Raw genomic sequence first — 26,477 nt, forward strand, 5'->3', positions numbered from 1 at the left:
CATACTGATATAGACATGTACAATAAGTACACACACACATACACACACACACACACACACTGTGCAGTAAAAAGACTAACATACTGATACAGACATGTACAATAAGTACACACACACACACACACACACACACACACACACACAGTGTGCAGTAAAAAGACTAACATACTGATATAGACATGTACAATAAGTACACACACACATACACACACACACACACACACTGTGCAGTAAAAAGACTAACATACTGATATAGACATGTACAATAAGTACGCACACACACACACAGTGTGCAGTAAAAAGACTAACATACTGATACAGACATGTACAATAAGTACACACACACACACAGTGTGCAGTAAAAAGACTAACATACTGATACAGACATGTACAATAAGTACACACACACACACACACAGTGTGCAGTAAAAAGACTAACATACTGATACAGACATGTACAATAAGTACGCACACACACACACACACAGTGTGCAGTAAAAAGACTAGCATACTGATATAGACATGTACAATAAGTACGCGCACACACACACACACACACACAGTGTGCAGTAAAAAGACTAACATACTGATATAGACATGTACAATAAGTATGCACACACACACACACACACAGTGTGCAGTAGAAAGACTAACATACTGATACAGACATGTACAATAAGTACACACACACACACAGACACACACACACAGTGTGCAGTAAAAAGACTAACATACTGATATAGACATGTACAATAAGTACACACACACACACACAGTGTGCAGTAAAAAGACTAACATACTGATATAGACATGTACAATAAGTACGCACACACACACACAGTGTGCAGTAAAAAGACTAACATACTGATATAGACATGTACAATAAGTACGCACACACACACAAACACACGGTGTGCAGTAAAAAGACTAACATACTGATATAGACATGTACAATAAGTACACACACACACACAGTGTGCAGTAAAAAGACTAACATACTGATATAAACATGTACAATAAGTACGCACACACACACACACACACACACAGTGTGCAGTAAAAAGACTAACATACTGATATAAACATGTACAATAAGTACACACACACACACACACACACAGTGTGCAGTAAAAAGACTAACATACTGATATAAACATGTACAATAAGTACGCACACACACACACACACACAGTGTGCAGTAAAAAGACTAACATACTGATATAGACATGTACAATAAGTACACACACACACACACACACACAGTGTGCAGTAAAAAGACTAACATACTGATATAAACATGTACAATAAGTACGCACACACACACACACACACAGTGTGCAGTAAAAAGACTAACATACTGATATAGACATGTACAATAAGTACACACACACACAGTGTGCAGTAAAAAGACTAACATACTGATATAAACATGTACAATAAGTACGCACACACACACACACACACAGTGTGCAGTAAAAAGACTAACATACTGATATAGACATGTACAATAAGTACACACACACACAGTGTGCAGTAAAAAGACTAACATACTGATATAGACATGTACAATAAGTACACAAACACACACAGTGTGCAGTAAAAAGACTAACATACTGATACAGACATGTACAATAAGTACACACACAGTGTGCAGTAAAAAGACTAACATACTGATACAGACATGTACAATAAGTACACACACAGTGTGCAGTAAAAAGACTAACATACTGATACAGACATGTACAATAAGTACACACACAGTGTGCAGTAAAAAGACTAACATTGTTATGTTTCGGACGCGGTCGGAGCACCGATCCAGCGTTTGAAAGGACCCAGCATAAAATAAGTAGAGCACGGTTCAAAAGATAACAGAATTTAATAAACATAACAGTGGGTGAAGTGCTAAACAACTAAAACGTCCGCGGTCTGGTGAGGTGGAAACACGGCGCGCTCTCAACAGCGCAAACGGTCCGAAGCCACAGCAGTTCGGACCCAGGGACCCCGCCGACCCCAGGTGGCTGCGACAAACCAAGTCTGTGAAGAAAGAAAACATGAGGTGAGTCCAACTCCACACAGATAGACACAACTCAAAGGTGCACGCAATCAGCAAACACTTCCTGGCTTAAATCTATACATCAGCTTCTCACCCTGCAGGCACGGAACAACTCAGTTCAAATCACCACTGCAGCAGAAGCTGATTAGACAATTAGCATAACGTGACAGCTCACCAACACAAGGTGTGAGGGACACCAAATCCACTGTCATTACTTCATAAGAGTCACCAAAACCAAATTACCTCAGGAAGTGTGCTGAAGAGCATGAGACCTCACCCAATCCTCCTTCACAGACTGTGGCGTCAAACCTGGAGCGGTCTCTGCGTCCGTGATGGTGAGATTGTTCTCCTGACGTCGATCTCACACGTCTGCTCACAAGGTCGAGTCTCTGGCAATCACACACTGTGCATTCAAGGTTTAAATGCAGCAATCTCTGATCAAGACAAAATACACCACAGCTGTGAGTCCTGATGACCTGCACGTGAAAACAAGCCTCAGGTGTTCAGGGTGAGGTCCTAATGCTCAGCCACTCAGTCCTGAATGCATACCACCTGGTGGGAGAAATAGAAAACAAAAACCAAGCCAACCAAACACCCCAGCCCACAACAGTACCCCACCCTCACAGGAAGCCTCCCGGCGACCGCATGGACCTGGGCCAGAAAAAACAAAGCCCCCCTCCAGGGACCATGGCTGGAATGTTGGCTGGGAACAAAAAACACCTCCTGCAGCTTCAGTTTCAGCTCCTTGTGCTGACGATCCAGCTGGGAAAGGCCCGTCTCCAGGAGCTGTGCGTTACTGTGCTCTGACGACAGCTCCATCATCAGCTGCTCAACCTGCAATGTTAATTTCTTCATGCAGTCACTGATCATCTCAATGTTGAGCTTCTCTAGTTCTTCCTTTAGCTGGATAATGCACGCTTCCAGCCGCTTCTTCTCTGTCAACAGGGAACTTTGTGCCGAGACTATCACTCTCATCCTGGAGCTCATCCTTTCTCACCCTGAGCCTGTCTGCAGCAGACTGCTCCACAGCTGACACTCCAGTGCAGAGATATCCTTTGTTGACTTTAATGGTCTTGCCCTCTGTTTCATTTAGCAAACCTGTTAGAGTCTCCACCTCTGACTGCATCTTTGCGTTCATTCCTGTCGACTCTTACTTTAGTTGTTCACTTTGCATAATTTTGGCCAGGAGTTCTTGAACCTGTGCACTCAGCCTTCTTCCGACTGTGTGTTAAAGTCTGCTTAGTCATAAGACAAAAAAAAAAGAAAAAAAAGACAAACACAAACAACCATACCAACCCCCCCTACCCAGAGGACCGCCCCATCAAACCCCGGGAAGAGGAGAAAAGAAAAAACACAACCCAAACTTAAGCTTGCAAACAAAAAAACTCTAAGACACCCACACACACACCCCCCGGACGACATGTAGGGACCAACACCCCCTAGAGGACATCCCGCCAGCTCCAGGAGTAATAACCACAGCCGAGGTCCCTCTGGGATCCAAAGTCACCCACAGGGACTCCCAGCGCCACCCAGAGGACCGTTCCATCAAACCCCAGGAGACGCCCCCCCTCATGACTAACAGACCCAGCCCCGGCCGTCTACGGCCCCCCCAGAGGACACCACAGTCACACCCTGAGGGCGGAAACTGGGGGAAAAAGAAAAAAAAAAAACATACAAACAAAACAACAACCCCACCCCCTCAGCGCAGTGGAAACTGGAAGTACGTCCAGTGTCACCAACCACGACTGTACCCCAAAAGGCAACCAGGAGGAGTGGAACAGCGGTAATGGCGTACGGCACAAGACGGCGCCACCCCTCCGACTTTTAAACCAGCCACCAGCTGCGGGCATATTCCACTGCCCCAAACCTCAACTACGCCGATGGCATACGGCTCAAAGGCGCGCTGAAGCCGGAGGTGGAACAGGGAATCAACAAAAAAAAACACCCCGAACCCCCCCCCTCCCAGATGCAGAGGTTACCTGGGAAACGCCCAGCACAACCAAACTGCACCACCCTAGCAACGCCGACAACCTACGGCTCACACGGCTGGGGCCAGAGGAGAAGACAGGGAAGTAAAAAAAAAATAAAAATACCCCAAACCCCCCTCCCCCCTCCCGGGCGCAGAGGTTACCCGGGAAACGCCCAGCATAACCAAACTGCACCACTCCAGCAACGCCGACAACGTAAGGCTCACACGGCTGGAGCCAGAGGAGAAGAGAGGGAACAACAAAAACAAAAAAAAAAGAACAAACAACCCAATTACCCCCCCATCACCCCCCAGAGGACCGTCCCATCAAACCCTGGGAGGTGAAACCAAAAGAAATAAAAAAGAAAGACCAACAGACAAACATAAAGTCACCTGGGTCAAACTATGCTCCAGACAGCCTGCATTTCAACTCCACCAGACCACTGACAGTGCTATAATCCACAAAAACAACAAATTAACCCCTGATAAAAACACCACATACTAAAACAAGAAACAGATAATAGACCAATAAAAAAAAACTAACATTGGCCTACATCGTCAAGTGCAAATAATGGAAAAACGTATTTTCCATCCTTTGAACCTAGACGGTAATGTGACTCTGTCACCAACAGAGGGAGCCAAAGTGCCAAATAAGAAAATCCCTGTGGTAACAGAGTAAAAACCAATACACACTGCTGTAAACGACAGCAGGTTATAACAAACAGCTTAAAGTGCAAACTAAATACCACCGGGGCTGCTACAACAGGCCTCGGAGCCAGCTGCACGGGAGGAGACGGGGCTACAGCCGTAACAGCGGGGTGCGACACGACCCAAGCTGTAAACTCCACCATGCGCGCACCAACGCGCACAACACACACACACACACACACACACACAGTGTGCAGTAAAAAGACTAACATACTGATAAAAACATGTACAATAAGTACACACACACACACACACACAGTGTGCAGTAAAAAGACTAACATACTGATATAAACATGTACAATAAGTACACACACACACACACACAATGTGCAGTAAAAAGACTAACATGCTGATATAGACATGTACAATAAGTACACACACACACACAGCAGCAGCAGGAGTACAATCATTGGACATACAGGTTATGTGTAGTAGTATAGATGCAGTATGTAAGGTGCGATACCACTTCATCATGAAGCTGAATAACTGGTGATGCAAAATACAAAACTTGCACTGTGCACAATTTCTCCAGTCACAACCAGAGAAGTCTATAACTTCTTCTTCATCATTTACTTTGTCATCATGTGGATTCTCTATGCTGTTTTCACTGCAGCGACTCTCTGGTGGGCAAGCGATGATGGATATTTTATTTATTTTATATAGATTATTTTCTCAATAGAGAGAAAAGGATTGGAATGCGACGAAGAAAACATAGTTTGAATGGCAAACATAAATTTACTGGCGGTGTTACGGTGTGCCTACTGTTTTGTTTTTTCAGGTGGTGGGGGTACAGCCACATCAAGCACTACCCTATAGTGTCGCCTATGTTCCAAGGTTAGGTATGACAATGAATGGACAACTGTTGGCATTATTTATTCTATTTATTATTTCATCAGTTAAATAGTTACCCTGTCTGTTTTTGAAGCACAGTGCCTTCCTCTGGTAGGCGACGTATACAGCAATGGCACCCATCACAGCCAAAACCACACCAATCACGATACCCGCTAAAGAGCCGGGCTGAGTCCCTGAAGAAAAACAAACAAGCAAACAAACAAAAATTGTCCATCAGAGCTGCAAGTATGTTTTTTTAAAAACTGTGGTCAAATTCAAACATGAATACAAGTCTATACAGTTTGCATTAACACAACACACAGTAATGACACATACAGAAATTGCAATACTCAGAAGTCACACATGTGACATAATGAGTGATCCACTTTGCATTTGAAATAATCAATGGCATCTGAGCAGCCAGGCTTGCCAAGTGTCTGCCACATCATGTGCAATACTAATTCACTCAGTTATCCCATTATTAGCTGCTTAGCAACATTCAGAGCCCCATCATAATTCTGTCTGCACCTGGAGCCTAGTTACTATGACAACAACACTGTCACAGATCTGAGCAGTTTTCACATTTTGTCATAGCAAAGTGCAAATGCAAAGCACATTCAGCATGACTGAATGCAACAACACATCTGCACCGCCAAGGCATTCAATAAAACTCTTATTTTGGCACTTTGTACACACAGCATGCACAGTACTGTGGCAAATATACAAGTTGAATGGGCATAAAATGTTTTAAAATAATAAGATGTTGAATACCTAATATTTATAAAATATATATATATTAAAAGTACATTATTTCATTACTTCCTTTCAAAATTATTTTATTTTGATCTGCTGATGGAGAAAAATAATATGAAACTCTACATTTTCATCATAATTTCAGGTTGTGTAAAACAAATATATATAAACATAAGCATAACTGTTCAAATGTTTGACCACTTTTCATCTTTAGAAATATAACATTTTCCTGTCAAAATAAAAAAAAAAAAAAATGGAAAAAAAAAGTTTCACAATTTAGGTGGTCATGTGCAATTTATAAGAAAAATGTTGCATTTCTTAAGGTTTTTAAAATACTTTTATTATTGTGTGATCATCAGCAAATGTCTTCATCTTGACATTTATGAAATATGTTGATTAAAAAAGTAAAACAACAGTATTAGCAGATTCTTTACACTAAGTTTACAGAATGTGTTCATGACATTTACGCCCTTTGCAAAGGCTGAATTAAACTAGCTCTGCATAATTATGTCATCCCAATGAAACAGAATCAGCCAAGTCCTGTAGTTTCATGTGAACTCAATTTTTTAGTTGGAGACAAAACAAACATCCCAACCAATCTAGACACCTGTTTGTGCTTTAAATTAGGCAGTTGAAGTCATCCAAAGAACACCTCACAATTCCTGTGGTGCATGCATGCATCCAATGAGGTGTCTTGATCGGTAACTAATACTTCCAAAACAGGAACATGGCACACATCAAATCCCCTAAAACAAAACTGTCAGACCACGAAACTGTTTCAGTAGCAGGTTTATCAGTGGAAATATAAAGAAATCAACAGGTTTTTCATTGTTAGAAAAACTGAAACAGTTCCACTCAACAACACTTTTGGTTTTGCTCCCATTTTGTATGAGATGAACTCAAAGATCTAAACCTTTTTCCACATACACAATATCACCATTTCCCTCAAATATTGTTCACAAACCAGTCGAAATCTGTGATAATGAGCACTTCTCCTTTGCTGAGATAATCCATCCCACCACACAGGTGTGCCATACCAAGATGCTGATTAGACACCATGATTAGTGCACAGGTGTGCCTTAGACTGCCCACAATAAAAGGCCACTCTGAAAGGTGCAGTTTTATCACACAGCACAATGCCACAGATGTCGCAAGATTTGAGGGAGCGTGCAATTGGCATGCTGACAGCAGGAATGTCAACCAGAGCTGTTGCTCGTGTATTGAATGTTCATTTCTCTACCATAAGCCGTCTCCAAAGGCGTTTCAGAGAATTTGGCAGTACATCCAACCAGCCTCACAACCGCAGACCACGTGTAACCACACCAGCTCAGGACCTCCACATCCAGCATGTTCACCTCCAAGATCGTCTGAGACCAGCCACTCGGACAGCTGCTGAAACAATCGGTTTGCATAACCAAAGAATTTCTGCACAAACTGTCAGAAACCATCTCAGGGAAGCTCATCTGCATGCTCGTCGTCCTCATCGGGGTCTCGACCTGACTCCAGTTTGTCGTCGTAACCGACTTGAGTGGGCAAATGCTCACATTCGCTGGCGTTCGGCACGTTGCAGAGGTGTTCTCTTCACGGATGAATCCAGGTTCACAATGTTCAGGGCAGATGGCAGACAGCGTGTGTGGCGTCGTGTGGGTGAGCGGTTTTCTGATGTCAATGTTGTGGATCGAGTGGCCCATGGTGGCGGTGGGGTTATGCTATGGGCAGACGTTTGTTATGGACGAAGAACACAGGCGCATTTTATTGATGACATTTTGAATGCACAGAGATACCGTGACGAGATCCTGAGGCCCATTGTTGTGCCATACATCCAAGAACATCACCTCATGTTGCAGCAGGATAATGCACAGCCCCATGTTGCAAGGATCTGTACACAATTCTTGGAAGCTGAAAATGTCCCAGTTCTTGCATGGCCGGCATACTCACCGGACATGTCACCCATTGAGCATGTTTGGGATGCTCTGGACCGGCGTATACGACAGCGTGTACCAGTTCCTGCCAATATTCAGCAACTTCGCTCAGCCATTGAAGAGGAGTGGACCAACATTCCACAGGCCACAATTGACAACCTGATCAACTCTATGCGAAGGAGATGTGTTGCACTGCATGAGGCAAATGGTGGTCACACCAGATACTGACTGGTATCCCCCCCCCCAATAAACCAAAACTGCACCTTTCAGAGTGGCCTTTTATTGTGGGCAGTCTAAGGCACACCTGTGCACTAATCATGGTGTCTAATCAGCATCTTGATATGGCACACCTGTGAGGTGGGATGGATTATCTCAGCAAAGGAGAAGTGCTCACTATCACAGATTTAGACTGGTTTGTGAACAATATTTGAGGGAAATGTTGATATTGTGTATGTGGAAAAAGTTTTAGATCTTTGAGTTCATCTCATACAAAATGGGAGCAAAACCAAAAGTGTTGCGTTTATATTTTTGTTGAGTATATAATACACTGAAAATATTAAGGGTCCTACCTAATCCACACAGTTGTATCAGTGTGTTTACTTTGATAACAGCATCACGTACACGCTTAATTACTATATGGATAACTAGCCGAGTATCCACCCCAGGGCAGGTTTGATTTAGAAACGGAAATGAAAACTTCATCTTCAAAAACAACGCTATCACCTCCTGCCTATCCTGGATTCAAGAGAACTGTTAGGGTGTGACTAAGGCTCCCTCAAGAAGAAACAGCTGTGTATTACTACTACCACTACTCCTACTACTACTACAGTACTGTTACTTGCAAAAATGAAAAGGTAAAAAGTTCAAAGGAAAAATAAGAGAATAGAAAAGTATGACACCAACCTTTTAATATACTTGCCGATGATAAGTAGAAATGTGTCTCTCCCCTTAACTACACCTACGAATATTATTACTAAAGTGCTCAATAGCCTACACTCAAAAAACTGATGCATCGGATGAACTCAATTCAATTATGGGCAGGATTTCCATGTAATAAATATATGTAGCCCCAACTCAAATAAAGCACATCCATGCAAGATAATTTAACTTAATTTAATTGAGACTACATATATTTATTAGATGGAAATCCTGCCCATAACTGAACTGAGTTCATCCAAAGAGCCATTTGTTTGTGTGATACACTCAAAAAACTGACTCATTGCATTAGATTCCATCTAACAAATATATGTAGTCCCAACTAAATTAAATTACATTATTTTGCATGGATGTGTTTTATTTGAGTTGGGGCTACATATATTTATTAGATGGAAATCCTGCACATAATTGAATTGAGTTCATCCAAAGAGCCATGTTTGAATATATGTCACTCCTTATGTGTCTGTATGTTAAAGTATATGTGTACCAAGCTTGGCTCAATTCTGGAGCACAAAAGTGTTCCTCCCAATAACTACTACACTGACAAAAGAACCAACTTAAAAAGGTGTTTCAATTGGTAACATTTAAATGAATTAAGTTCCTTGAACTTACGTTAATAAGTTAGATTAACTCTAACTTCTAAACTTAATTTTAGACAACTTAATTCATTCATCTAAATGAATTAAGTTGCTTGAACTTAAGCTATTAAGTTAGATCAACTCTAACTTATAAACTTAATTTCATGCAACTTAATTCATTTAGATGTCACCAAATGAAACAATTAATTTAGCCTATGTTACTCCACCGAATGTCAAAGTATATGTGTGCCAGGTAAATTAGCACTTGTGGGGGTGAAACACTTGAACCCATTGTGTTTTGTGGCATTGTTGGTTTTATTTGCATTGCCAACCCCCAATACCACCTCAAGGTTACCGCAAGGGACATTAGACTCACTTTGATTTCATTTGTTGTCTTTTTGACAATGACTTTTTTCTGTACCACTCCACCATAATGGACAAGTTCACTTATTTTTAACAACCCTAAAAGTATTGAGTGCTCCATTCCCCTTTGACAATTCCTTAGTTTGTGAGAAATCCCTTATTTATCCCTTAAAAAAAAAATCTACAAAGAAGTTTCATACAATAAGAGTAACACACTCAGGATAGAAAGTTAACTCATCACCAGCAATATATGTTGCCTCTGATCATAACACATTGTAAGGAGACTTTAATAACAACAATAAGCAAATTTAAGGTTCTGATAAATACAGTTTGTTTTTTTTAGAGGTGCCCTACTGACACACAGATATTACCATTTATCAATTTATAGAAAACAAGATTTCTTTCTTTTGACACATTTGGCAAAGGTTGAGTGCAGCACTCAAAGTCTTGATAGCAGAAAGTGTTGTAAATAATAAGGGTTATAAAAAAATAGTCAACTTCCTCTTTAAACCACATGCAACAGACAAAAGCTGTTGTATGCAATGTATGTCTCTCCAATCACAGCCACTGAGGTCTGTAACTCTCACCCAGTTTTTAAATTATGGCATCTTCCACTCCAGACTGCTCATCTGTTGATGCCTCAATAAAACACAGCCTGGCAACCATTTGTCCAATTATTTTTGGTCTAGTAAGCAAAACATCAACATCCATAAGTATGACAGATGACAAATAAGGGTGTGTTGTATCGGTGCGAGGTGGAGGGGAAAAGAGCAAGCAGAGGTGCAAGGAGTGACTCAGCTACCCCACGGAATAAATTAAAGACTAAAAGCAAGAGCACAGCAAATCCCAGAAAAATAAATAAATAAATGTGAAAAATGAGAAAACAAGGGTGTGGGATCAGGCTGAAAGGCCCCCAGGCTGCATGACTGAAGATGAATCAAACAAAAGTTCAATGAAAATAGGGGAAATTAAAAAAGGAAGATGCCATGAGTCAGTAAGAGTTACGGCAGATGTGCATGCTCCATTTGTAAGCTAGCAGGTTAGGGCAAGAGCGCACCCTTTATATCTCACTAAGTAAGAAAGACCTGCGGCAGAGGCTGTGATTCAGTGAGGTCTACTGTGTTGCCAGATTACCTGACCGAAACTACATGTGGAAACTTAGCTTAAAGATAAAATAAATAGAGCGCGAGGCGGGGTACACCCAGGACAAGATGCCAGTCTGTCGCAGGGCCACAAACAGACAAACAAACACAGACACACCCACACCTACGGACAATTTAAAGATTCCAATCTACTTAACCCACATGTCTTTGGATGTGGGAGGAAACCGGAGCACCTGGAGGAAACCCACGCAAACATGGGGAGAACATGCAAACTCCACACAGAAAGGCCACGGGAATTGAACCCACGACCTTCTCGCTGTGAGGCAACAGTGCTAACTACTAAGCCACCGTGCTGCCCACCAGTCAATTCAATTTATTTAATTTTAATTCAATATATTTCATTTATATAGTGCCAAATCACAACAAAGCTGCCTCAAGGTGCTTCACAGAAGTAAGGTCTAACCTTACCAACCCCGAGAGCAACCACACAGGCGACAGTAGTAAGGAAAAACTCCCTCTGATGATATTGAGGAAGAAACCTCAAGCAGACCAGACTCAGAGGGGTGACCCTCTGCTTGGGCCATGCTACAGACACAATTAACAATACAAATGTTGTCCATTCCGATGCTCCCATTTTGTTCGGGACCAACTTAAGAGAGAATGTTTGAACCTACTTAAAAAAAAGTGTTACAATTTGTAAAAACCTGAATGAAGTTGTTTGAACTTAAATTTGAAAGTTAAATCAACTCTAATTTACAAACTTAAGTTCAAACAACTTAATTCATTCAGGTTTTTACAAATTGTAACAATTTGAAGTTGGTTCAAACATTCTCTTTTTTTCAGTGTAGCAGGTTCTTTCCCAGACTAGGCCAGTACCTATTTTACAGCTGGGTGCACTAAAACAACATAGATTACATGTCTTGACCAAGGACAGGGACAGGTAGCACGACCGGGAGCGAACACAGGTGGAGATGTTGGCAGACCAGCTTCTTATCCATTGAGCTACCTGCTCCACTTGGTTGCTTACTGAATCTCTAAAAAAAAGCAAACTCCAAAACTTGCCCAGTATAACTATTTTCAAAATGATCACCCCCGCCAAGGAGATGACATATGTCTTGTTGTTTGGGAGTCAATCATGTATTCAGCAAAATATCTTTATAGGACATGAATGGATTTTCGTGAAATCTGGTTGAGACGTCCTCTTCATGTCAAGGAACAGCTGATTATGTTTTTCAGCAGCTCATGATTAAGAAGCACAGGGTAGCTTTAATCTTTGGAAACCAATAGAAACAGAATCCTTTCAAGACACTATAACATTTATTGAGTAATGTAACTTTGTAAATTAACTTAGTGGTTGTGGATAAGTGAGTAAAAACTAACCTGGTAACTTCAGTGTAACTACATCTGAGTGATTTAGTTCAACTAAGGCATTTAAAGTAAAATTGACTGAGTACCAGTACTGGATAACCTGAGAGCAACTGACAATAACCACGTAATAGCTTAAAAGACTCATCTGATCCTATTCATGGGACAGATTATTCCTTTGATATTTGACCTTTGATCCTAATTCCTTTGATACCAATTAATTTGATCCTGATTATAACATCAAGGAAATCAGGAGCTAAGTTCAGAAATAAGAATCAAAGAATCTGCCCTGATCCTGATTTCATTGATCCTGATTAAAGGATCAAATCAAGACAGACGGACAAATGTTGATGAAATTATAACCTCTGCGGGAAGGGTTAAAGATGAAAGATTAGTGATCTGGATAAAAAAAAATGAGTGATCAGCATCAAAGCTCAGTGGTAAGACTCAAGATTCTAAAAAAAAGTTTACAGTCAGAACCTACAATGAGTAATTAGGAACAAGGATGAGGATTAGAAGTCACTAATCAGGATCAAAGATCAACAAACAGGATCCAGGAATGTCAAAGAAGGAGTCAAAGGAACAATCTTCTCACAAAGAAAAAGAAAAGGAGAATGTAAGCATCCAGTTTCACAGTTTGGAATGATCAAAACTCAAAAGCATAATCTTCTCCTTGACCTAAATCTGCGTCAAAGTTTTATCAACCTTTCCTTAGCTCAGGTCCGACCTCTTCATGAAATTTCATTGAATCCGTGCCTTGGAATTTCTGATTCTGATGTCTTTTTTTTATGCTGACGATAAAGTAACAAACTAATATACAAACCACAATGAAAAAACTATCTGGTCAAGGATGGTATTGATAACAGTGACAGTGAGAAGGTGGCAATGAGGCAATATGAACAAATCAAATTCCATGCAAACATGTCATTTTAAAATATGAATATATTTCCTGCCTGATTTGTTGTTTCAATTTTAAAAACTGTAAAAGTGGTACATTTCTGCAGAAATTATAAATAATATGTGTAGATCCTGAGAGGACTGACGGGACATTTCCTGTGTCTTCATGTACCTCATTTAAGGCCCAGTCACATGCCACACGGCGAGAGCTGAACGAAGGAAAAAAGTCACAAATCGTTGAGAAAAGTGGACGAATGAGCCGGCACTTCTCCCATCACCGAAAAGCCTGTGAGTGCAGAGCGCATAAAGAATGAAAGAAAACTAAAATGAACAAAAGAAAAGCAAAGCAAATGGCGACCTTGGCGCTTTAGGGCAACAGGGTGGCGCAGGCCCCCCTGCTACGTCCTTCACCCACTTTGCCTCAAATCGGATGAGAGACTACATCAAGTTTAGCGCACATAACAATGTCAAATGTATTTGTGTTGTCTTTAAATCTGATATGTGCCATTATTACGTTCAACTACAAGTAATATTTCCATGTCCTTCCTGATATGAAGCAGATTCCCACAGTTTTCAAAGAACAACTCTGTAGCTCAGTGGTAAAGTCTCTGACTGGCAATCAAAGCTTGTATGTTTTTTTTTTCTTCCACATAAGCGGTGCGATGTGGTCCCATAGGTACCGGCTGGGTTTTTTTTTTTTTTTTTTTGCAACCCCAATTCCAGTGAAGTTGGGATGTTGTGTGAAATGTAAATAAAAACACAATACGTTTTGCAAATCCTCTTCAAGCTATATTCAGTTGAATACACCACAAAGACAAGATATTTAATGCTCAAACTTATTTGGTTTTCGTGCAAATATTTGCCCGTTTTGAAATGGATGCCTGCAACACATTTCAAAACAGCTGGGACAGGGGGGACAAAAAACTGAAAAACTGGGAAGTTGATGAATGCTCAAAGAACACCTGTTTGGAACATCCCACAGGTGAACAGGTTAACTGGAAACAGGTGAATGCTGTGATTGGGTATAAAAGGAGCATCCCCAAAAGGCTCAGCCATTCACAAGCAAAGATGGGGTGAGGATCACCACTTTGTGAACAACTGCATGAAAAAAATTGTCCAACAGTTTAAGAACAATGTTTCTCAATGTTCAATTGCAAGGAATTTAGGGATTCCATCATCTACAGTTCATAATATAATCAGAAGATTCAGAGAATATGGAGAACTTTCTACACGTAAGCAGCAAGGCCGAAACCAACAATGAATGGCCGTGACCTTCGATCCCTCAAGCGGCACTGCATTAAAAACAGACATCATTGTGTAAAGGATCTCACCGCATGGGCTCAGGAACACTTCAGAAAACCAATGTCAGTTAACACAGTTCGTCGCTACATCTACAAGTGCAAGTTAAAACTCTACCATGCAAAGTGAAAGCCAACATCAGCAACATCCAGAAATGCCGCCACCTTCTCTGGGCCCGAGCTCATTTGAAATGGACAGATGCAAAGTGGAAAAGTGTGCTGTGGTCTGATGAGTCCACATTTAAAATTGTTTTTGGAAATCATGGACGTCGTGTCCTCCAGACAAAAGAGGAAAAAGACCATCCAGATTGTTACCAGCGTTAAGTTCAAAAGCCAGCATCTGTGATGGTATGGGGGGTGTTAGTGCCCATGGCATGGGCACTAACACATCTGTGATGGCACCATCAATGCTGAAAGATACATCCAGGTTTTGGCGCAACACATGCTGCCATCCAAGCAATGTCTTTTCAGGGACGTTCCTGCTTATTTCAGCAAGACAATGCCAAGCCACATTCTGCACGTGTTACAACAGTATGGCTTCGTAGTAAAAGAGTGCGGGGTACTAGACTGTCCTGTCTGTAGTCCAGACCTGTCGCCCACTGAAAATGTGTGGCGCATTATGAAGCGCAAAATACGACAACGAAGACCGCGAACTGTTGAACAACTGAAGTTGTACATCAAGCAAGAATGGGAAAGAATTCCACCTACAAAGCTTCAAAAATTAGTGTCCTCAGTTCCCAAACGCTATTGAGTGTTGTTAGAAGGAAAGGTGATGTAACACAGTGGTAAACATACCACTGTCCCAGCTTTTTTGAAACATGTTGCAGGCATCCATTTCAAAATGAGCAATATTTGCACAAAAACAATCAGTTTATCAGTTTGAACATTAAATATCTTGTCTTTGTGGTGTATTCAATTGAATATAGGTTGAAGAGGATTTGCAAATCATTGTATTCTGTTTTCATTTCCATTTTACACATGTCCCATCTTCATTGGAACTGGGGTTGTATTCCACTTAAGTGGCATGATTTGGTCCTACAGGTACTGGCTGGCTTTCTTATATTTCCTCCACATAAGCGGCGCGATGTGCCACACCTGGCACTGTGTGTTCCTGCCTGAAAGCCACTGGTGCGTGCACAAACTTTCGCACTGGGTTCATGCATGCCTGCCCGTCGGCGCAATGTTTCGTGGTGCACTAATTTCAAACTGTTTTGCGCTGTTTCGCCATTTTCGTCCAAACGCTGTCCAAACTTCACACTATGTGTGAAGGAACCCTTAAAATCAAAACATTCATGATGACATGACAGCGGGTATCACACAGAGTGCCACCCTGTGCTCTCCACAGCACCTGCAGGTACGCTATTGTTTCTGTATGAAAACGTTGCTTTCCATCTCACACATGGACGAGTCACGTTCACCTTGTCAAATCTTTAGTTATTGATCCCTTCAGATATCATCAACGTTCATGCAAGACGTGGGACTTTGGAGGTTGGATGGAGTTGGACAACAATCAAATGGAACCCTGATGGTATGGAACTATGCAAACAATGAGGAACCTTCAAGACAGAAAGCAAATGGAATACGGATGAATTGAGGCTGTCGTGGGCAGCACGGTGGCTTAGTGGTTAGCACTGTTACCTCACAGAGAGGAGGTTGTGGGTTCAATTCCCGTGGCCTTTCTGTGTGGAGTTTGCATGTTCTCCCCGTGTTTGCGTGGGTTTCCTCGGGTGCTCCGGTTTCCTCTCTCATCCAAAGACATGTGGGTTAGGTGGATTGGAATCTTTACAATTGTCCGTAGGTGTGTGTGTGTGGGTGTGTCTGTGTTTGTTTGTCTGTTTGTGGCCCTGCGACAGACTGGCGTCCTGTCCTGGGTGTACCCCGCCTCACGCCCTATGACTGCTGGGATAGGCTCCAACCCCCCACGACCCTTAATTGGACTAAGCGGTAGAGATTGAATGAATGAATGAATGAATGAATGAATGAGGTTGTCGTCAGGATTTGTTCACATTTTTTAACAGTTTGAAAATTCTGACGAAACGACAGGAACGAAGCTGGACGACGGTTAAACGATGTCTCTGAAAGTCAACTACGTCCAGATTTCTTTTCCTTTTTTTGCTTCGGTGTCCTTCGTTAGTGCGTGTGACCGGGGCTTTACATGACTTTAATCATGCATGAAGCAATGGCTGATTAATAATATTGTATGTTGTGAAATCTTATCAAAACAGATGCGATTTTCTTTTATCACAAATTAACAGACTTATGAAGCAGGCTGCGTGAGTTCTCTTCTAAAATTGTATGATGTTATTTTTCTTTGATAAATAAAACCTGATGTTTGCAGAGAACATCTCTGTGTACACCTAACAGACAACAGTTCCATTTACAAAGTGCAACAATATATATATATAATATATATATATATATCTTATATATATATATATATATATATATATATATATTATATATATATATATAGTATATTTACAGTGAGGAAAATAAGTATTTGATCTACTCACTGTCCATTTTTGTAGGTTTCCCACCTTCAAAGAATGGAGTGGTCCGTCATATTAATCATAGGTACACTTCAACTGTGAGAGACAGAATATTACATTGTATGATTTTTAAATAATTAATTTGCATTTTGGCAGCCCCGGTGTTGGATATGGGTTAGCACTGTTGCCTTGCAGCAAGAAGGTCGTGGGTTCAATTCCCGTTGGCCTTTCTGTGTGGAGTTTGCATGTTCTCCCCGTGTTTGCGTGGGTTTCCTCCGGGTGCTCCGGTTTCCTCCCACATCCAAAGACATGCTGTTTTAGGTGGACTGGAATCTTTAATTTGTCCGTAGGTGTGTGTGTGGGTGTGTTTGTTTGTCTGTTTGTGGCCCTGTGACAGACTGGCGTCCTGTCCTGGGTGTACCCCGCCTCGCGCTCTATGGCTGCTGGGATAGGCTCCAGCCCCCACGTGACCCTTAATTGGACTAAGTGGTAGAAGATGGATGAATGAATGAATGAATGAATAATTGCATTTTTATTGCATGAAATAAGGATTGAAATAAGCATTTGATACAAAAAAAAAAAAAAAACAGACCTTAATATTGGTACAGAAACCTTTGTTTGTAATTACAGAGGTCAGACATTTTCTGTAGCTCTTGACCAAGTTTGCACACTGCAGCAGGGATTTTGGTCCACTCCTCCATACAGATCTTCCAGGTTTCAAGTTTAAGCTCCCTCCAAAGATTTTCTATTGAGTTCAGGTCTGGAGACTGGCCAGGCCACTCCAGCACTTGAAATGCTTACGTAGCCCCACCTTAGTTGCCCTGGCTGTGTGTTCAGGTCATTGTCATGCTGGAAGACCCAGCCACGACCCATCTTCAATGCTCTTACTGAGGGAAGGAGGCTGTTTGCCAAAATCTTGCAATACATGACCCCATCCATCCTCCCTTCAATACGGTGAAGTCGTCCTGTCCCCTTTGCAGAAAAGCACCCCCAAAAATGATGTTTCCACCCCCATGCTTCACAGTGTGGGATGGTTTTCTTGGGGTTGTTCCATCCTCCAAACACGGCGAGTGGACTAAGTCGATACCAAAAAGCTCTATTTTGGTCTCATCTGACCACATGACCTTCTCTCATACCTCCTCTGTATCATCCAGATGGTCACTGGTGAACTTCAAACGGGCCTGGACATGTGCTGGCTTGAGCAAGCAGACCTTGCTGCCCTGCAGGATTTTAAACCATGACAGCGTAGTGAGTTACTCATGTAATCTTTGTGACTGTAGCCCCAGCTCTCTTCAGGTCATTGACCAGGTCCTCCTGTTCTGGGCTTTGTCAGAATCATTCTTACCCCACGAGGCGAGATCTTGCATGGAGCCCCAGACCGAAGAATACTGACAGTCATCTTGTGTTTCTTCCACTTTCTAATAAATAATCATAACAGTTGATGTCTTCTCACCAAGCTGGTTGCCTATTGTCCTGTAGTCCATCCCAGCCTTGTGCAGGTCTATAGACAGCTCTTTGGTCTTTGCCATGGTGAACAGGTTGGAGTGTGATTGACCGAGTGTGTGTGGACAGGTGTCGATTTGAAACAGGTGCAATTAATACAGGTAAAGAGTGCAGAATAGGAGGGCTTCTTAAAGAAAAACTAACAGATCTGTGAGAGCCGGAATTCTTGCTGGTTAGTAGGTGATCAAATACTTATTTCATGCAATAAAATGCAAATAATTATTTAAAAATCATACAATGTGATTTTCAGATTTTTATTTTTTACTTTTTAGATTCTGTCTCTCATAGTTAAAGTGTACCTAAGATAAAATTACAGACCTCTCCATTCTTGTAGATGGGAAAACTTGCAAAATCGGCAGTGGATCAAATACGTATATATATATATATATATATATATATAGTGCCCTCCAAAGTACTGGAACACTTAGTATTTCACATATTTTAATTTATTTATGCCATTTCATATACAAAAATACAAATTTTAAAATTATGTCTAAAATTTTAGATTTTTTTTTTTTTTTTTTTTTTTTTGCAATTTTTGTCTAACGTCAATAAATACAAGCACTTTTAAGGTTTTAAGTCTTTTTAAGCCATTCAGTACAGGTACTGGTTATTGTCAGTGGCTCTTGGGGTATCTAGTATTTGTACTCAGTCACTTTGGGACTAACCCTTTTGTGTTTGTGATTTGCAGAAGTTAATGCTGGATTTTACGGTTTGCAACTTGAGTTTTAAAACAGACAAAGGTAAATGGATATTTGTGACGTAATCCAGCATTAATGTCCGCAAATCATCAGACAAAAAGGGGGGTTATTCCCATTCTCATCCATTCTCATCCATTGTTTGCATGGTTTATTTTTCTGTAAGTAATTCGGTCGGCGAAGCTTACTGTAGCAACAGACTCTTCATGTCAAACTGGAAATTCTGTAAGCAGACCCACAGATTCTTCATCTCCTCAACTGCATTGAGTACTTCTGTATCAGAATCGGCATCAATAGTTTCATATGGTATCTTAAACTCACACATTTTGGCAATGTCATTGCTCTGCCAGTTTCTCTCTCAGCTGACAGCCAGTGCCATTATTGACATCTGCGTAGCAACGTGCCCAGTCAGGGCACAGAGTAATAAATCAAATGTGAAACGGTCTAATATTTTGTCACCGTCAACGCGATATCTTATGGTCTGAAATATCTCACATGATAGACCGGTCAATTTGTGGAACAATGTAATTGGATTAGAATTTTATTTTAATGCTTTAGTTGAAACCATACATACACACACACACACACACACACACACACACACACACACACACACACACCACACACAACACACACACACACACACACACACACACACACACACACACACTTATATATTCTGACCTTTACATAAAAATTATACAAACCAACTTACTCATGGAAGCACAACTTAAAACTGGAGAGTAAGTAAAAAGGTCTGGAAATGTCATTGCTTGTGGAGTGAGGCGTGCTCACAGCACAAGTACGTCATGAAACAACAGTGTTTTCAAAACAAACAAAAGGTGGAACAAGCAAAACTGACCTTTGGACTGACTTGACCCTGTAATTCATAACAAAGAATAGAAATACAGGCAGTTAGCAACAAAAACATTTTTTTGTTAAATGGACTTCATCATTATGTACATTGGTGAAAAGAGAATAAAGTGACATACTGGGGAAACAATATGTGGTGAGAAACATTATGGTGAAATTTCACAGATGCTGTTGGTGGTACGAAATCTGAAACCGAAGTTACCAAGGCTGAATGTCTGAAGCAGGTCTAACATGTCTAACAAAGCTACAGAACTAAAGCTGCAGTGCCTTTGGATTTGTTACAATTTAAATCCTAAAAAAAACCAACCCAAAAAACAGATTTCTTATGCACTATTTCAATTTTTATTCCTTTGTATTCAAATGAAGGGTTTCCCAATATTACATCATCATATAATTAATCTTTTTCTGGGAACAACTTAATATTTTGATCCATGTGGGTTAAAACACAGACAAGACATAACACACGGTTAAACTCAGCATGCTGTTCCAGGGTTAAGCAGTAGTGCATGTGCTTATGCAAAATCATAGCTTTGCCCCCTAAGAAAATGCTTTACCAGCAATAAATTTAGTTGTAATTTTTTTTTTCTGATGTACCACAAAAATAAAGCACAGCAGGTAACTCAGTAGGACAAGGTTCACGCTATGAATACTGCTGCTTGAAGCAAATTAAACCATTGGTGCTAGTAACAAGTAGCCTGGTTAACCAGACCCATTCACTTCACAAATAATTTTGCTTTGCAAATTTCTCAATCTGAGAATTAGTTTGATTGTACCAAGAAAGGTAATAACCTCTGGGACCAATGGCCCACAGAGCCTAGATAGGGCTTGCTACTTCTATAGGCACAGAAGTACTTTACATAATCAGTAGATTTCAACACAAAGTAAATTTTGCAAAAAATACAAAGAGACTGCACCTTTAATGGCAAAATACTTTTAAATAAGTCATATTGTGCAGAATATACACAACCAGTCAAATGTTCGAATGCACTTTCCCTTTCAAATGAATGGAAAGTGTTGTCCCAACGTATTGTGCATATATAGTGTATATACGACGGTGGCACTAACAAAAAGACAGGAGGCAGAGCTGGAGGTGGCAGAGCTGAAGATGTTGAGATTCTCTTTGGGAGTGACAAGAATGGACAAGATTAGGAATGAACATATCAGAGGGACAGCTCAGGTGGGACGGTTTGGAGACAAAGTCAGAGAGGCTCAATTGAGATGGTTTGGACATGTGCAGAGGAGGGACCCAGGGTATATAGGGAGAAGGATGCTGAGGCTGGAGCCACCAGGCAGGAGGAGAAGAGGGAGGCCAAAGAGGAGGTTTATCGATGTGCTGAGGGAGGACATGCAGGTGGTTGGTGTGACAGAGGAAGATACAGAGGACAGGGTGAGATGGAAATGACTGATCTGCTGTGGCGACCCCTAACGGGAACAGCTGAAAGACAAAGAAGAATACGAAAACTATCTTACCCTGTCCGGCCCCAACACGTGCTGTGGAGAGAAAGTGAGAGTGGTCAGAGAAACACAGTGGAAATATGCAGAAATAACAGCAGTGAACACACGCGCTGAGGAAAGAGGAAAAGCATGAGAGATTTGTGATAGTAAATACAGTTTTGGTGATGGAGCTGCATCTTTTGGCTACATTCACTTCAGTGATTCATCAAATGCACGACCTACAAACTGACCAACTACTTAACCGACCCAACCAAACTGACTTGTTTAAATAAATAAATACATTTTAGAACAAGATAGTGTATTATATTCCATCTGTCCATGAGGGCTTCAATGCCCTATCTCACACCACTGCCTATATGGGCTTATTTTTCTTGTCAAATTATATACAAGATGTGTGATTCTACAGGCTTTTATGAAACAGGTTATCAGAAAGAGTTACAGAGGTTAGGAACAACTAAAACAACTCAATTCTGTCACTACACAGATTTCAGTCCCCACTGAGGGAAGAAAATCGAGTCTGAGCTGAAACGACTCAGAGGCGGAAATATCTGCTTGATCCAGTTCGACATTTTTGTCTTGAAAAGGGACAAAAACACCAATTTTTGATGTCAAACAAATGGGCCAATAGTTATAACTGGATCACGTAGGCTACAGAGCAAATTCTGGGCTCAAGAGTTTTTTTTGTTTGTTTGTTTGTTTGTTTTTTTATTATGAAAAATACCAAATATACACTTGATGAATTTCAAGAATGTCAAAAATCACAGTAGAATATGTTTTGACTCACCGTGCCCTGATGCAGAAAGGAATCATTTTGCATGTTGGTCATAATTTGACACCAAATTCATGACAAAATAAACAGTCCAAAAATCTGCTTGTGGGAGCTGCTTGTGACTGTAGTAATGGGGCGGCACAGCAAAACAGTTGTTCATTTTGTGATAAAAGCATGGAATTTGGCACACATATTCTAAATTAACTTTTTTTTTTCTTTTTTTTTCAGATATGGAGCCATCCTGGAGCTGACCTCTAATGAATGAGCTACAGGGGTCAATAAAGAATTACACAAGGGTCAAAATTTAAAAATGGTCCTATCATTTTGAAAACTATACCACATTATTTCTTGTTATTTCTCATAACAATTCCAAAAAGGTATAGTTTGGACTATCTATGACTGAGTGTTCTGGAGTTATGGGATAAAAACAGCAAAAATGGTGACAAATCAGTTTCAGTTTGTACAGGGGTCAAAAGTTAAAGTTGCTCAATTTTGGTAAAAAGTGATGCAAATTCTTGGAATAAAAGGATTAATAAATGGAATAGTTCTGACTGTGTTGAATGTTTGGTCTCCAAAGTAAAGGTCAAACAAGGTCGATGTCCATTGGATTGTATGATGTATGACATACGTTACCCCTAGCATGATAACTAAGCATGACAGATGGTGCGAACTATTCCTTTTTGAAATCCTATTAGCTCACCCAATAATTTGCATATTTTTTTCCAAATTGGAGCAATTTTAACTTTTGACCCCTATACAAACTGAAACTGACCTTTGTCAGAATGTTTGCCATTTTTACCCCATAACACCATGGAATTCAGGAGGTTGCCTGGGACACACTATGAATTTGCCAGACCTATGAATTTAGCCAGACCAACCCCCCACTAAATAGGCATTCATGAAGACTTTTTATGTGTAGTTTGAATGAAGGCTCAATAATGAGATTAGCGCAAATTTCATTCATTAATGCTTTGGGAGCAAGCAGCTGCACAGCTCAAAGGCGGGGAATCAGTTAATGGTCATGTTTAGACAGTAATGGAGTTGATTTGCATGTGTGCACGACAAGCAGGGAAATATTCTCAACAACACCACACAAATGCTCGAGCTTTGTATTCGTGCCAAAAAAAAAAAAAAAAAAAAAAAAAACCCAACAGGTAAAATTGAGTTTGCATACCACCTTTTTTTTTTAATTGAGGATGACACACTATATCATGAGACATTGAGAAAAATACCTTAAGAAAGAATTTTTATTTCCAAATTCCAAAGTTGCTAAATGCAGCCAGGTTCATAGGTATTTGGACAGTGACTGTTTCTATAATTTTGCCAACTTCAGCAGGCATTACAGCCATTTGTATTCATAGTGCCTTCATTTTCATAGCCAATAAATACTCAAACAAACGAAACACGAGGATTATTGTTCATACAAATCATTGCTTTTCAGGCTACTTTTCATTCAACATGAGAAATACTTCTTTTTTTCCAAGCCACCATGAAGCTCTGACTCCTTCACAGTTGTACGTGTTTTGGTGGCTTCCCTCATGAGTCACTTCCTTGCATAGTTTTTGAGAGATAGATTAACCACACAGTAACAACCTGATTTTTTTTTTCTTAATGGAAGTTAAAACAGAATCTGAATATGAATATAAAACATGCATTTACTAACCTGGAGCGCCAACAGTTTGTCCCATTTCCGTCTGTAGAGAATTGTCTACAGCAGAAACTGCAAACAATTAATCGTCATTAGTGACAGGTATCATAAACATATTTGCCTGTAAGAAAATTCTGTTTATGTTGTCCTGTCCCAGAGGGATATCACACAGATGTTTTCTTTAAAATGACATTTTGAAGCAGAGCTCCTAACAGTCTATACCACACTGCTGTGACGTGACAGAATTCAACGATAATAAGAAACATCCTGTAAACAGCTCAGTTTGTAAAAGACCCCAAAGTATCAGCCCTCCAGAAGTGTCCTCAATAAAATGATTAGCAGCAGAGGGTGCGGCAGCGATCGTGCGAACTGAGTGCTGAATTAAATAACAGGATATCATCTGTCAGGAAAAGTATATTACATTTCAGCACGACATTCATCATGGGAAAACCCAAGTGGTTCGCGCAATGCCATGCTCAGTGTATTAACCCGGTTTTCGGTTGGGCAGGACAACGCAGTGACTTATTTCACAGCTGATGGATCCTCAGGGGCAAACATACACAGTGACTTCTTTTATATGAAGAAATGTTTGAGAAAAAAAACACATTAAAATCATGGTGTGTGTGCATTTGTCACATAGCACATGAATGTTGTGTAACACGAACCATTTTATAAACAGGAACCACGCTGGAAACTGGAGTTTTTACCCACGATATTCTCTTTCACACAGCGTGTGCTTATTTTACATTATGACTGAATTACTACTATTTTTTCCTTTTGTGCCCTTTTTCCAATTTTTCTTTTTTGTGACCTCATCATCTTCTCTGTTTCTGTCACCTTTCTGCATTTTCCTCTCCATCCACTCTTTCCTCAGCCATCTTCCTTTCCTTTCCTTCATACCAGCACAGTCACAGTCAACAGGTTGACCTTTTGATTTGCATATGAACTGACCGTTACGTTTTTTTCAGGGCCCATACAGACACCAACAGGGCAGCCAGATGACTGCAATTTCTCGTGATATCACTAACATCAGAGTTCTGATATATAGCCCCAGGAGAGCAGAAGACAATGTAGAAAATCAAATTTCAATACATATTCTAGTTCCTGAGATATGGTTGTGAATGCATTTTAGATGATGACTTCTGGTGACGTGTAACCTGCGACCTTGTCATTAGCTGTGTTGCAAGAGGACAGTGCACTAGTTCACTGGTTTATCCACCACGTATGAATGACATTGCTTGTTGCAGTAGTTTAGAAGTTATCACCACATAAAGAGGGCAATGACCTTGGACTTAACCTTAACATTTGACCTTGACACAAGATGAGAGTTTGCTGAATTTAACCCTCAAGTTTGTCTAAAATTATTCTTTGCATTTTGAAGATATAACCATAGACAGACAAGTACAAACAAACAGAAGGGCCTCACATAATAGGCTAACCAATAGGGCAGACCAATTTTTAGGGGCGACCGTTTGGTCTGCGACACCGGTTTGACTCACTGGTTGTAAACTATGAAAATAGCATCACCGGTCATCATGCACGAGGAAAAGAATCTAGTAAAAAATGCATGCACGGAAGGCACTCAAATATTATCAGAGAAATTATTATTTGAGAAAGTGTATAAAGTGTGTAGTGAGGGGTTTTACAACCTTAAAACATCTATAATAATTGTAAAAATAACGCTGACTACTTCGCGGATTTCGTCTATCGCGGGTTATTTTAGAACGTAACTCCCGCGATAAATGAGGGACCACTGTATATGATAAAATCGTTATCAAGTTGTTCACCAATGAATATGGCTTTATACACCCTGAAGAAAACCATACACTATGGTTTTCTTCAGGGTGTATAAAGCCATATTCATTGGTGAACAACTTGATAACGATTTTATCATATACCTATAAATGATAAATGTTGTATGGTTTTCTGAAGGGTGTAAAAAGCCATATTCATTGGTGAACAACTTGATAACGATTTTATCATATACCTATAAATGATAAATGTTGTACGGTTTTCTGAAGGGTGTAAAAAGCCATATTCATTGGTGAACAACTTGATAACGATTTTATCATATACCTATAAATGATAAATGTTGTACGGTTTTCTGAAGGGTGTAAAAAGCCATATTCATTGGTGAACAACTTGATAACGATTTTATCATATACCTATAAATGATAAATGTTGTAGTTTCTGAAGGGTGTTAAAAAGCCATATTCATGGTACGCACACACACACACACACACAGTGTGCAGTAAAAAGACTAACATAC

General features: G+C 40.4%; 1 protein-coding gene and 1 long non-coding RNA gene across 2 annotated transcripts in view; one reads left to right on the forward strand and one right to left on the reverse strand.

Moving 5' to 3' along the window:
* The window catches only part of LOC117525366 (histone-lysine N-methyltransferase 2D-like), a 114,265-nt gene that overhangs the window by 6,031 nt on the left and 81,757 nt on the right, over window positions 1–26,477 (reverse strand). Inside the window, exons 8-10 of the mRNA XM_034187220.1 lie at window positions 21,807–21,827; window positions 20,326–20,343; window positions 5,636–5,752 (exon numbers count right to left, since the gene is read on the reverse strand). Of these exons, the coding sequence (XP_034043111.1) occupies window positions 5,636–5,752; window positions 20,326–20,343; window positions 21,807–21,827 (156 nt within the window). The remainder of the gene's footprint in view (window positions 1–5,635; window positions 5,753–20,325; window positions 20,344–21,806; window positions 21,828–26,477) is intronic.
* LOC117525368 lies at window positions 7,412–22,766 on the forward strand. Its single transcript, XR_004565021.1, has 3 exons — window positions 7,412–7,424; window positions 7,940–7,944; window positions 22,689–22,766. It is a non-coding gene; the product is annotated as an uncharacterized LOC117525368 (long non-coding RNA).

Source organism: Thalassophryne amazonica, chromosome 14 (genome assembly GCF_902500255.1).
Source record: "Thalassophryne amazonica chromosome 14, fThaAma1.1, whole genome shotgun sequence".
NCBI lineage: Eukaryota > Metazoa > Chordata > Actinopteri > Batrachoidiformes > Batrachoididae > Thalassophryne > Thalassophryne amazonica.